The 14,494-nt window shown below is 43.5% G+C and overlaps 1 protein-coding gene across 1 annotated transcript in view; it reads right to left on the bottom strand.

The window, feature by feature from the left end:
* Positions 1 to 13,999, bottom strand: part of LOC311129552 (adenosine kinase-like) — a 32,385-nt gene extending 18,386 nt beyond the window's left edge. The window contains exons 1-3 of the mRNA XM_084161864.1: positions 13,867 to 13,999; positions 13,313 to 13,537; positions 1,153 to 1,227 (exon numbers count right to left, since the gene is read on the bottom strand). Coding sequence (XP_084017990.1) covers positions 1,153 to 1,227; positions 13,313 to 13,485 — 248 coding nt within the window. The 5' untranslated portion in view covers positions 13,486 to 13,537; positions 13,867 to 13,999. The remainder of the gene's footprint in view (positions 1 to 1,152; positions 1,228 to 13,312; positions 13,538 to 13,866) is intronic.
* Between the last annotated feature and the right edge of the window lie 495 nt (positions 14,000 to 14,494).

Below are 14,494 nucleotides of genomic sequence, written 5' to 3'. Positions count from 1 at the left end.
CCTTGAAGAATCTCAAATACATTTTGATTTGGTTAACACTTCCTTGGTTACTACATGATTCCATGTGTTATTTCATAGTTTTGATGTCTTCACTACTATTCTACAATGTAGAAAATAGTAAAAATAAAGAAAAACCCTTGAATGAGCAGGTGTGTGTGTGTATATATAAAAAAGTAACAATACAATAACAAAAATGAGGCTATATACAGGGGGTACTGGTACCGAGTCAATGTGCTAGGGTACAGGTTAGTTGAGGTAATTTGTACATGTAGGTAGGGGTAAAGTGACTATGCATAGATAATAACAGTGAGTACCATCAGTGTGTGGCCATTGTGAGAGAAAAATTAATTCAGTTTCATGATTAATGGTGTGTGAGAGGGAGATGTCTCTGGTCTGACTGAGCCTGCATTTTCATAGACTGAATTGGTGTCTGTAAGGTACCAGGGATGAGATCTGTTATGAACTCTTGATAAGAACCTTGTCTTGGGGGCCAAACCCTGGTTTACATACAATGAGAACAGTCTAGCCTCTGTAGCGCCTTACGGTCGGATGCCGAGCAGTTGCCATACCAGGCGGTGATGCAACCGGTCAGCATGCTCTCGACTTGAGACTCGAACCTTGTGACTTGCGGCTCGAATAATAGTGACTTGGTCCCACCTCTTAATTCCAAGTGGACAGTGTGATAGATAGGCTTAAGAACTCCATTTTGGTATAAGCTTTGAGGAAAAAAGGGTGCCCATTTCAACCAAAGACCTTGGTCTTTCTATTAAAATGTTGAAATTTTAATATCTGAGAAATAAACAAAATGTTTCAGAGAAATCAAGTTATGATATCACGTGCAATTCATTAAATGCTTGCGGCCAAACAACCAATAATACTGCGGCCTCTGGTTCTTTTCCTGTGTTTGATCCAGGCTGCGTTCTCACCTGCAGCTAACCGCACCATGGTACGAATGGAATCAGACATAGACTACACTTTTTGAACGAACCACGGTGCGCTTGTTTGGTGCACATCCAAGTGCGGATAGTGTTCACACCTGTACAAACAAACCGAACATAGGAGGGTAAAAACTCCAGAGTAAAATAATTTTAAAAAATACGCCAAACGAACTAGGTGTGAAAGCCACCTAAGCCCCTCCCTCCAGTGACTCACTTCTCCAGGAAGTCCTTGTCCACTACGGCTGAGATGTCCAGAAGGGGGTTCCCCATCCCGAACACAGAATTAAGCCTGCAAAACACACATTAAAATAATTCACAAGATTAGTTTTGTATTTTTACAAACCATCAGAAAATATATGCACATGGAGGAATAACATACATAGGCTATTCTTTCCATTGACCGTCCACAAGTGTACCATTCACATGGCCGTAGGATAATAAGTAGGCTTAGGCCCAAACGGTCTGACGCTCTACCTATCTAACATTAAATAGGTGGGAATATGGACTGTGATGTGTGAACACTGGTGGTGTGAGCATATTTAATAGAAGTCCTATTTTCACTCATGCATCATCATATGACATGTTTCACAAAAAGGTCCCATCAGGAGGACAGCAGTGCGTGTGTGTGTCTTCCAGGGATGAGTTTAACACAAAGCTTGAGTTTGTAACAGTTGTACAGTCTTGTGACATGCGTTATCCCAAACATGTTTCTAAACCAACATCTCTCGTCCCCCTCAGAGACCCCATAATAGAACAGGACTGAACAACAGCTACAATGTGGCTGCACTTTTAAAGGTATCTGTGACCAAAAGATGGATATCTGTATTTCTAGTCATGTGAAATCCATAGATTAGGGCCTAATTTATTTATTTCAATTGACTGCTTTCCTTATATGAACTGTAACGCAGTAAAATCTTTGACATTGTTGCATGTTGCATTTGTATTTTTGTTCAGTGTATTTTTGGTAATACGACATTCTTTAAAGTATACTCCATCATAAGACTTTGTATGGGCAAATAAAATTCATAGAATAAAAAGGAAAGTTTTACATCTTCCTAAGTCTGAGGGTGGTTTTAACCTTTCAGACTTTGAATTGTATCAACTCGCTACCCAAGGCTTTTCCTTGCGACATATAGTTAAATGCACTAAAGAGGAACAATGGGTACATATTGAAGATGCGCATGCTCATCCCCAGAATCTTTACAACTTCATAGTTAAGAACACTATAACAATACGGACAAAAGTGAAACGTATTCTAACAAGAACCAATATCGCTCCCTAAAAAAACAACCCTATGGAACAATCCTTGGATAGCTTTTCAGAATTCACCGATAAATTGGTCCACATAGAAAACTAAAGGCATAGAAACCTTAGAAACAAAATATAAACTATTGGACCCAAGACTTAAATATAACTGATATTGGCACAAGATGGAGGGAATGTTGGAACATAACTAATGAAATTATAGTTCATGAAAATGTACGCTTAATCCAGTGTAAACTAATGTACAGAATTTATTATACAAGAGACAACATTCACAAATTCTACAGCACAACGGCAGAGTCATGTCTTAAGTGTAAAACTAACAATGACTCAATAATCCATGCCTTCTGGGAATGCTATAAAGTCCAAAAGTTATGGGCAGAGTTAGAAAGTTGGCTGTCAGAAGTATTACAATATAAATGTACTTTTAATCCATCTGTCTGCATATTTCAAGACATGGCATATGAGGGTGCAGTGAGATACTGATGGGTTGGACGATACTTTTCTCGTCAATCATCTTGAAAAGACGTATAACTTAACTGGAAATCAACCAATCCTCCATCGTTATGGAAATCAACCAATCCTCCATAGTAAACACAAAGGTAAAATGCTTTATTATCTAAATGTTTAAAGTGCGTGGGTGACAGAGAAACAAAATGGTTTGAGGCCATGTGGCAGAGTGATGCGGGCGCTGGAGATGGGGGTGTAGCTGGGGGGGGTCTGGGTAGGTGTGCTGTCGTTGATGTTTGTGTGTCTGTATGCTGTTGTTTGTATGTGTATGTTTTGTAATGTTTTAATACTTTTTTTTTCCTTTTTCTAAAAATAAAAATAAATAAAAGACTATAGCTAATAATCAAAGATTCCATTGTTGTGAGCAAGCGGGAGGCATGCATGCATTTATTTACTAACGATAGGCCTAGCCCTTGATCATGACTCCGTTCCATTACACATAAGAGTCATTGGACGAAGGAGTATTCTGTACGGGGGAGTTTTGTTAAGGGCCCCGATGCTCGGTCTGAACATTAACACGCATCACCTGCGGTACGGTTTTGCAAGAAACAATTTTCAAAAAACAAAACGCTAAATTGATACACACCTTTATATGGTTAGGGTTTCCACATGGCCATATTTACATGTTACAATGCTTGTTTATGGAAAACGGAGTCGACTACCTGTGATAATTAGCCATCTGCGTCTCCGAAACTCCTGTGTGTAAATAGAAGACTGTCACCACAAACGTGTCGTCACTGAGTTGTGTTTTAACTGGTCGATACTCATAAAAATGTAAATTCTGAAAACGATTACCTTACCAGGGTTTCCATTAGGAAAATGTGGCGCCGGACAACGTGACCGGGAAGATTTTAAATTTACCGGCCATTTGAGAAATGTACCGGACACATATGCATTGGGTGTGTAACCCATCAGGGTGCCCACCCTCTGTGCTTAGAATGACAGCAATCACATTTAGATTATGGTAATTCATAAAATAATGAATTTAGCCTTTATTACTATAGCCCAAAGAAACGCATTCAATAACACATGCATAAATGTAAAAAAAACTGTCAAATCATAAATCATAACAAACAAGGTTTTGAAGTGTTTTTTGTTTGTTTATTTAACCAGAACCGGTTACCTTTAGACGAGTCTCGTGACACTTGTGGGGGTCGTAGGGCAAAACGGATTCCACTATCGTGTTTGGGAGTCTCCCCTTTCCATAGTGGTCATAATTTGTAGGTCAAACCGTTCGAACACTACAGACGTTTTCATGAGAAGACCAATTTTCGGGATGTCTCATGGTCTGACAAACACCGCTCTAGCTCTGCCACCTTTCACCTCTTATGCGGAAGTGCAACATCGGCGGATGGACACGCATCCAATGCAAAAAATATAAACATCTCCATCTTAAACGGACAGATTTTGATGGGAATTTGTTTTAATGATGTTACTTAGATTGGCACCGGTGCGTCAATCGACTATAGGGGGTTGAAGAAGCACGCACGCCTGAGCATGCATAGAAGTAGCCTACCTGGCCTGCTGCGCGCAAATCTAGGAAAGTGCCCATTTGGGGATGTTTGATTTCTGATTGTCTTAAAATCACCATATCCACCACTAATAAGCTGAGCTTCTCAGACATTTTTTACTCACCTCACACAGTAAGTCAATGTAGCCAGTTTATTTATTTTGTACATCCATTGCGAATGATAGCCTAATAGTTCCTCACAGTAGGCCTATTTGAAAAATCTTCCCATAATAATCACCAAGCCTCAGTGTGAAAGAGCAAAATCTCATAATCTGATGATCCCATATATCCAGTGGAAACATAATAAAATAACTTTATTTCCCTTGCGCAAAAACAGCTGTCTGTCCCGAGCTCACTGGCAAGGGAAACTCTGGGCCCAGAATAGGCTAGTTGATACAATGTTGCAAGTTCGCTAGCTGCAGCTTCAGGCCAGATCTAGTTGATTGATTTGAGACAATGTTACACTTCACTAGTGATAGCTCAAGTCAAGACAGATAGAAAGGGAGGATGACAGGCTTAGATATGATTGAAATAAACAGTATTTTCATTAAAAAGCCCTATAGTGTATATATGTATGTATATATATCTGTATATCATAGTTAATCCAAGATGGCGTAGCAGTGTTTTCTGTAGTGTCCTTGTGTAAATAGCCAGTTTTCTTAGTTTTTTGTCTTTTGTAAATATTTCTCAATTTTACTTTTCATTCTTTAACTAAATATACTTTCCTGCAACCCGCCTCACCCAATGTGGAAAGGATTCTATTATTTCTTTATAACTTTTATCAAGAATCTTAAGCTGAAACTAGTCTAGCTGCAACCGAATGGCTGTGGTAGCCAGCTAGCTAGCTACTTGCAATTAGCCACCGTTAGCGTCTTTACCATTGTCCGTGGCCTGCACTACCCACCAGCCAGCACTAGCTCTAGCCTGGACAATTTGTCGGCCAGTCTGCACAGCGTGTTATCAACCCAGAACATATCGGATTTTCTGCCGGAATCACTGGACCCTAGCGCCGGATCATCGCAACTAGCTAGCTGCAACCGAATGGCTGCTGTCGTTGGCTAATTACCATTGCCCCTTAGCAAGCACCAGTTAGCCTTGAGCTAGCCTCGAGCCAGGCCCATCTCCCGGCCATCTACCTCTCTGTCAACCGGACGGGACCTCCTAGTGTTGACACGGAGCCCAGCCGATCCAACACGACTGGTCTGCCGACGAAACCGTCTGATGTGGTTTCAACAGGCTTCCCGTTACGATGTCGACCACGAAGATCCATCTGCTAGCCCCGGCCCGCTAGCACACGCAAGCCGTGGCCTCTTGCTCGCCAGTGCTGTAGCAGCCCCCGAACTACCTCCGAACTCTCCTATTGCTGTTTACCGGATCTTATGATATCTCAACTATACAGCTGATGCCTAATGGACTGTTCCTTTATACGGTACCGCATCCTGTTTAGCCTCAGCCCAAACTTTGTCGCCATTACCAGCTGTTGTCTTAGCTCTCTCGAATAACACCTGTGAATGCTTTATGCCTCTCTCCCATGTCAATATGCCTTGCTTATTTCTGTTTCGGTTATTTCTTATTGTACTATTTCACTGTAGATCCCCCAGCCCAGCTCAACCTGCCTTAGATAGCTCCTTTGTCCCACCCCCCATACACGCGGAAACCGACTCAATTGGTGCCTCCAGTGATGCTATCTCTTTCATCGTTACCCAATGCTTAGGTTTACCTCCACTGTACTCATATCCTTCCATATCCTTGTCTGTACATAATGCCCTGAATCTATTCTACAACGCCCAGAAATCTGCCCCTTTTATTCTCTGTACCCAACGCACAAGAAAACCAGTTCTTAAAGCGTTTAGCCGTATCCTTATTCTACTCCTCCTCTGGTGATGTAGATGTTAACCCAGGCCCTGTAGCCCCCAGTATCACTCCTACTCCCCAGGCGTTATCATTTGTTGACTTCTGTAACCGTAAAAGCCTTGGTTTCTTGCACGTTAACATCCGAAGCCTCCTCCCTAAGTTTGAGTTATTCACTGCGTTAGCACACTCCGCCAACCCTGATGTTCTAACAGTGTCTGAATCCTGGCTTAGGAAGGCCACCAAAAATTCAGAAATGTCCATCCCCAACTACAACATTTTCCGTCTTGATAGAACTGCCAAAGGGGGTGGGGTTGCAATCTACTTTAGAGATCTATCATACTATCCAGGTCTGTGCCCAAACAGTTTGAGCTTCTACTTCTAAAAATCCACCTTTCCAGAAATAAGTCTCTCACTGTTGCCTCAGCCCCCAGTTGTGCCCTGGACACCATATGTGAACTGATTGCTCCCCATCTATCCTCAGAGTTCGTACTGCTTGGTGACCTAAACTGGGATATGTTTAACACCCCGGCCAACCTACAATCTAAACTAGATGCCCTCAATCTCACACAAATTATCAACGAACCTACCAGGTACAACCCTAAATCTGTAAACATGGGCACCCTCATAGATATCATCCTGACAAATGTACTCTCTAAATACACCTCCGCTGTCTTCAACCAGGATCTCAGCGATCACTGCCTTATTGCCTGCGCCCGTAATGGGTCCGCGGTCAAACGACCACCCCTCATCACTGTCAAACGCTCCCATAAACACTTTAGCGAGCAGGCCTTTCTAATTGACCTGGCCCGGGTATCCTGGATGGATATTGACCGCATACCGTCAGTAGAGGATGCCTGGTTGTTCTTTAAAAGTGCTTTCCTCTCAATCTTAAATAAGCATGCCCCATTCAAAAAATTCAGAACTAAGAACAGATATAGCCCTTGGTTCTCCTCAGATTTGACTGCCCTTGACCAGCACAAAAACATCCTGTGGCGTACTGCATTAGCATCGAACAGCCCCCGTGATATGCAACTTTTCAGGGAAGTCAGGAACCAATATACACAATCAGTTAGGAAAGCAAAAGCTAGCTTTTTCAAACAGAAACCTGCATCCTGTAGCACTAACTCCAAAAAGTTTTGGGACACTAAAGTCCAAAGAGAATAAGAGCACCTCCTCCCAACTGCCCACTGCACTGAGGCTAGGAAACACTGTCACCACCGATAAATCTACAATAATCGAGAATTCTCTGGCAGTCTCTATGGGGGTGCCACAGTGTTCAATTCTTGGGCCGACTCTATTCTCTGTGTATATCAATGATGTCGCTCTTGCTGCTGTTGACGCTCGAATCTACCTCTATGCGGACGACACCATTTTGTATACATCTGGCCCTTCATTGGACACTGTTAACCAACCTCCAAACGAGCTTCAACGCCATACAACACTCCTTCCATAGCCTCCAACTGCTCTTAAAACACTAGTAAAACTAAATGCATGCTCTTCAACCGAACGCTGCTTGCACCCGCCCACCCGACTAGAATCACTACTCCTGGCGGGTCTGACCTAGAGTTTGTGGACAACTACAAATACCTAGGTGTCTGGTTAGATTGTAAACTCCCCTTCCAGACTCACATTAAGCATCTCCAATCCAAAGTTAAATCTAGAATCGGCTTCCTATTTCGCAACAAAGCCTCCTTCACTCATGCTGCCAAACATGCCCTCGTAAAACTGACTATCTTACCGATCCTTGACTTCGGCGATGTCATTTACAAAATAGCCTCCAACACTCTACTCAGCAAATTGGATGTAGTCTATCACAGTGCCATCCATTTTGTCACCAAAGCCCCATATACTACCCACCATTGTGACCTGTACGCTCTTGTTGGCTGGCCCTCACTACATATTTGTCGCCAAACCCACTGGCTCCAGGTCATCTATAAATCACTGCTAGGCAAAGCCCTGTCTTATCTTAGCTCGCTGGCCACCATTGCAACACCCACCCGTAGTCTGAGCTCCAGCAGGTATATCTCACTGGTCATCCCCAAAGCCAACACCTCCTTTGGCCGCCATTCCTTCCAGTTCTCTGCTACCAATGACTGGAACGAACTGCAAAAATCTCTGAAGCTGGAGACACTTATCTCCCTCACTAACTTTAAGCATCAGTTGTCAGAGCAGCTTACCGATCACTGCACCTGTACACAGCCATTTTGAAATTAGCCCACCCAACTACCTCATCCCCATATTTTTATTTATTTTGTACCCCAGTATCTCTATTTGCACATCTATCATTCCAGTGTTAATACGAAATTGTAACTATTTTGCACTATGGCCTATTTATTGCCTTACCTCCATAACTTACTACATTCGCACACACTGTATATAGATTTTCTGTTGTATTTTTTACTTTATGTTTTGTTTACCCCATATGTAACCCTGTGTTGTTGTTTTTGTCGCACTGCTTTGCTTTATCTTGGCCAGGTCACAGTTGTAAATGAGAACTTGTTCTCAACTGGCTTACCTGGTTAAATAATATATATATATATATATATATATATATATATTATACACACACACATACACACACTCTGTCACTGTCTGAACAGAACAGCGCCGGAGAAGATGGCTGCCGTTTTACAGCCCTCTAACCAATTGTACTATTATGTGTGTTTTTCCGCGTTATTTGTAATTTATTTTGTACATAATGTTTCTGCCATCGTCTCTTATAACCAAAAAGAGCTTCTGGATATCAGGACAGCGACTACTCACCTCGTATTGGACAAATACTTTTTCTTCAACGAGGCGGCCGCGAAGGATATCCTACAAGGCCCAAATCCCCGTCATTCGCATGAGGAAGAGACGGAGATATCGTGGACGTAGGTCGGGGTGCCTTGTAAGGATCCGACGGCAAGCGAGTAAACTGCCGCTCCCATCAATCCTATTAGCCAATCTTCAATCATTGGAAAATAAATTGGATGACCTAAGATTACGGTTATCCTACCAACGGGACATTAAAAACTGTAATATCTTATGTTTTACCGAGTCGTGGCTGAACGACGACATGGATAACATACAGCTAGCGGGCTATACGCTACATCGGCAGGATAGAACGGCTGACTCCGGTAAGACAAGGGGTGGCGGTCTGTGTATATTTGTAAACAACAGCTGCTGCACAAAATCAAATACTAAGGAAGTCTTGAGGTTTTGCTCGCCTGAGGTAGAGCATCTTATGATAAGCTGTAGACCACACTATTTACCTAGAGAGTTTTCATCTATATTTTTCATAGCTGTCTATTTACCACCACAAACCAATGCTGGCATTAAGATTGCACTGAATGAGCTGTATAAGGCCATAAGTCAACAGGAAAACGCTAATCCAGAGGCAGCGCTCCTAGTGGCCAGGGACTTTAATGCAGGGAAACTTAAATCCGTTCTACCTAATTTCTACCAGCATGTTAAATGTGCAACCAGAGGAAAAAAAAACTCTAGACCACCTTTACTCCACACACAGAGACGCATACAAAGCTCTCCCTCGCCCTCCATTTGGCAAATCTGACCATAACTCTATCCTCCTGATTCCTGCTTATAAGCAAAAACTAAAGCAGGAAGCACCAGTGACTCGGTTAATAAAAAAGTGGTCAGATGACGCAGATGCTAAGCTACAGGACTGTTTTGCTAGCAAAGACTGGAACATGTTCCGGGATTCTTCAGATAGCATTGAGGAGTACACCACATCAGTCACTGGCTTCATCAATAAGTGCATCGATGATGTCGTCCCCACAGTGACCGTACGTACATACCCCAACCAGAAGCCATGGATTACAGGAAACATCCACACTGAGCTAAAGGGTAGAGCTGCCGCTTTCAAGGAGCGGGACTCTAACCCGGACGCTTATAAGAAATCCCGCTATGCCCTCCGACGAACCATCATACAGTCAAAGAGTCAATACAGGACTAAGATTGAATCGTACTACACCGGCTCTGACGCTCGTCGGATGTGGCAGGGCTTGAAAACTATTACAGACTACAAAGGGAAGCACAGCCGCGAGCTTCCCAGTGACACAAGCCTACCAGACGAGCTAAACCACTTCTATGCTCGCTTCGAGGCAAGCAACACTGAAGCATGCATGAGAGCACCAGCTGTTCCGGATGACTATGTGATCACGCTCTCCGTAGCCGATGTGAGTAAGACTTTTAAGCAGGTCAACATTCACAAGGCCGCAGGGCCAGATGGATTACCAGGACGTGTACTCCGAGCATGTGCTGACCAACTGGCAAGTGTCTTCACTGACATTTTCAACATGTCCCTGACTGAGTCTGTAATACCAACATGTTTCAAGCAGACCACCATAGTCCCCGTGCCCAAGGACTCTAAGATAACCTGCCTAAATAATAATAATAAGCCATTTAGCAGACGCTTTTATCTAAAGCGACTTACAGTCATGCGTGCATACATTTTTGTGTATGGGTGGTCCCGGGGATCGAACCCACTACCTTGGCGTTACAAGCGCCGTGCTCTACCAGCTGAGCTACAGAGGACCACGACTACCGACCCGTAGCACTGACGTCTGTAGCCATGAAGTGCTTTGAAAGGCTGGTCATGGCTCACAACACCATTATCCCAGAAACCCTAGACCCACTCCAATTTGCATACCACCCCAACAGATCCACAGATGATGCAATCTCTATTGCACTCCACACTGCCCTTTCCCACCTGGACAAGAGGAACACCTACGTGAGAATGCTATTCATTGACTACAGCTCAGCATTCAACACCATAGTGCCCTCAAAGCTAATCACTAAGCTAAGGATCCTGGGACTAAACACCTCCCTCTGCAACTGGATCCTGGACTTCCTGACGGGCCACCCCCAGGTGGTAAGGGTAGGTAACAACACATCTGCCACACTGATCCTCAACACGGGGGCCCCTCAGGGGTGCGTGCTCAGTCCCCTCCTGTACTCCCTGTTCACCCATGACTGCATGGCCAGGCACGACTCCAACACCATCATTAAGTTCTGACGACAACAGTGGTAGGCCTGATCACCGACAACGATGAGACAGCCTATAGGGAGGAGGTCAGAGACCTGGCCGTGTGGTGCCAGGATAACAACCTCTCCCTCAACGTGACCAAGACAAAGGAGATGATTGTGGACTACAGGAAAAAAAAAAGAAGAGGACTAAGCACGCCCCCATTCTCATCGACGGGGCTGTAGAGGAACAGGTTGAGAGCTTCAAGTTCCTTGGTGTCCACGTCACCAACAAACTATCATGGTCCAAACACACCAAGACATGTCTGTATGCTATGTCTTGTTCTATGTTGTTATTGTCTATATTGTAATTGTTTTTAATAACCTGCCCAGGGACTGCGGTTGAAAATTTAGCCGGCTGGCTAAAACCGGCACTTTTACTGAAACGTTGATTAATGTGCACTGTCCCTGTAAAAATAAAAATAAACTCAACTCAAACTCAAGAGGGCACGACAAAGCCTATTCCCCCTCAGGAGACTGAAAAGATTCGGCATGGGTCCTCAGTTCCTCAAAATGTTCTACAGCTGCACCATCGAGAGCATCCTGACTGGTTGCATCACCGCCTGTTATGGCAACTGCTTGGCCTCCGACCGCAAGGCACTACAGAGGGTAGTGTGTACGGCCCAGTACATCACTGGGGCCAAGCTTCCTGCCATCCAGGACCTCTATACCAGGCGGTGTCAGAGGAAGGCCCTCAAAATTGTTAAAGACTCCAGCCACCCTAGTCATAGACTATTCTCTCTGCTACCGCACGGCAAGCGGTACCGGAGTGTCAAGTCTAGGTCCAAAAGACTTCTCAACAGCTTCTACCCCCAAGCCATAAGACTCCTGAACAGCTAATCATGGCTACCCGGACTATTTGCACTGCCCCCCCCCCACCCCATCTTTTTACGCTGCTGCTACTCTGTTAATTATTTATGCATAGTCACTTTAACTCTACCCACGTACATATTACTTCAACTACCTCAACTAGCCGGTGCCCCCGCACAATGACTCTGCACCGGTACCCCCCTGTATATATAGCCTCCCTACTGTTATTTTATTTTACTTCTGCTCTTTTTTTCTCAACACTTTTTTGTTGTTGTTTTATTTTACTTTTTTATTAAAAATAAATTCACTGTTGGTTAAGGGCTGTAAGTAAGCATTTCACTGTAATGTCGGCACCTTGTTGTATTCGGCGCATGTGGCCAATAAAATGTTATTTGATTTGACACACACACTTTCCCCAAATATATACACATACATACACACTTTCCCCAAATATATACACATACATATACATACACACACACTTTCCCCCCAAAAAGTTATATAGTCCAAAAGGCACGGCATTGTAGGAATGACCCAGCTAAGTCCACACACAGTGGACTTTATACATCGGAACACACTGTGACCTCTCCTCTAAATGATGCTTCCACACAGCTAGCGGACACAACATGTACGCATAGAGAGCAATAGTAATTGTGTATTTTTGTAGGCACTAACTCCGCCATGGTTCGTTTAACAAAATCTATGGGAAAATGTGTAGGGTTTTTGGATAAATGCAGAAAATAAGGTCTGTGGTAAACACTGGTTTAGGAGATTGTAGCTATACGTTTTGTTCTGAGATAATCTTCATCAGCTAACATCACTTTGTGAATTTTGAAGCATTTATGTAATAAAAAACAAAGGCTTCATAATTCATAAAGGTCATGTTAACTGACTGATACTATCTCATAGAACAAAACATATAAGAGCTCATAAACCTGTGTTAATCTCAGACTTTATTTCAAAACCCCGTTCATTTTGCCAATAGGAATGGCTGAATGAACCAAAGGTAAATCATTTCCGGTTTTTAGGATTACAAACTGGCGAGTTCCATTGCATAAACCGGGGTATTTGAATCAAATGTGTAGTGCTAGGGCAACCCGTTTACCCAGGGGGGGCACCAGGACAGAGTTTTGGAAACCCTGGAATAAACTAGCTAACTATAATGTAAATTACATTATTTCCGTAGTCAGCCTCTCAATGAATGATTTCCGTGTGTAGCAGTGTGCACACATTTCCGAACTGATTAAGCCAGCTAGTAAATTAGCTACATTGAGTTCACAAACTAGCCCCTGGTTTTGGCAAACAGACGTGTACTGTAGCTGCAAGCTAGCTAAAACTCTCGCAGCCAGTAGTGTCAGCAGCCATGCCCAGCAGAGCTGCATTCAGCTAGCTACCTATTAGCTACCTGGGTTTGGTCGAGGTTTTCTCTAGAGTTTTCCTCTTTGGAGTTTTCCTCTTTGGAGCTTTCTCTGGAGTTTTCCTCTTTGGAGCTTTCTCTGGAGTTTTCTTTTCTGTGGTGTTCTCCTTTTTCTCCTTTGACGGTCGGAGTTTCTTCGCACTAGGTTCGCCTGACGCCATGAATGATTACGATGAGACCTCCTTGAGTAAAGATGGTAATAACAAGAGGCATCTAGACAGGGGAAACGGCTTTAAGAATCATTGACAATACAACGGTTACCACACCCACAAAGTCAAAATTGGCTATATCGTCAATTCATGAAAACATTTATTTTTATGTTTGGTCTTAATTTAAGGTTAGGGTTAGGCATAAGGTTAGCAGTGTGGTTTGGTTTAAAAATCACACTTTAAGAAGAAATTTTAGAAATAGGCGGGGTTCATGACTTTGTGGCTATTGTAACTAGTGACGACCCAATACAACAGCCGGAAATGTATGTTGCACTCAAGACAACTTGGAATTCCGAGTTGGTTGACCGTTGAAAATGTTTTGGATTTTTTTACCCCAAATTTCGATATTGTCTCATCACTGCAACTCCCCAACCGGCTTGGGAGGCGAAGGTCGAGTCATGCGTCCTCCGAACATGACCCACCCGCTTAACCAAGCCGCACCAATGTGTTGGAGGAAACCCCGTTCAACCGAGGAGTCGCTAGAGCGAGATGAGCCAAAGCCTAATGCCCCGTGTACACTAGCATGGGACCTGCCGCGTACCGCTTCAGCCGCCCAGAGTGGCTCACTTGTGGGCGTGCTGGCAGCATATAGCAGCATGTTCGATCGTGCGTCAAGAATTCAGCATAGCAAGTTTGTATGAAGGTCTGGTTATTCACAGGTAAATAGTAATATGCTCTAAACCACTCTGGTAACAACCAAACATTGCTGCCCTGTTTCCAATCGTCCACATGGCTGGGAGAACCTATTCAAGGTAGCTTAGTGGTTAAGAGCGTTGTGCCAGTAACCGAAAGGTCGCTGGTTCTAATCCCCGAGCCCACTAGGTGAAAAATCTGTCGATGTGCCCTTGAGCAAGGCACTTAACCCTAATTGCTCCTGTAAGTCGCTCTGGATAAGAGCGTCTGCTAAATGACCAATTATTTATTTATTATTTATTTTGTAAATGTAAAAAAACCGATGTAT

This window comes from Coregonus lavaretus (genome assembly GCF_964263955.1).
Source record: "Coregonus lavaretus genome assembly, chromosome: 1".
NCBI classification, from domain to species: Eukaryota; Metazoa; Chordata; class Actinopteri; order Salmoniformes; family Salmonidae; genus Coregonus; species Coregonus lavaretus.
Note: the sequence above shows the minus strand (reverse complement) of the source record. Positions and strands in the feature narration are given on the sequence as shown.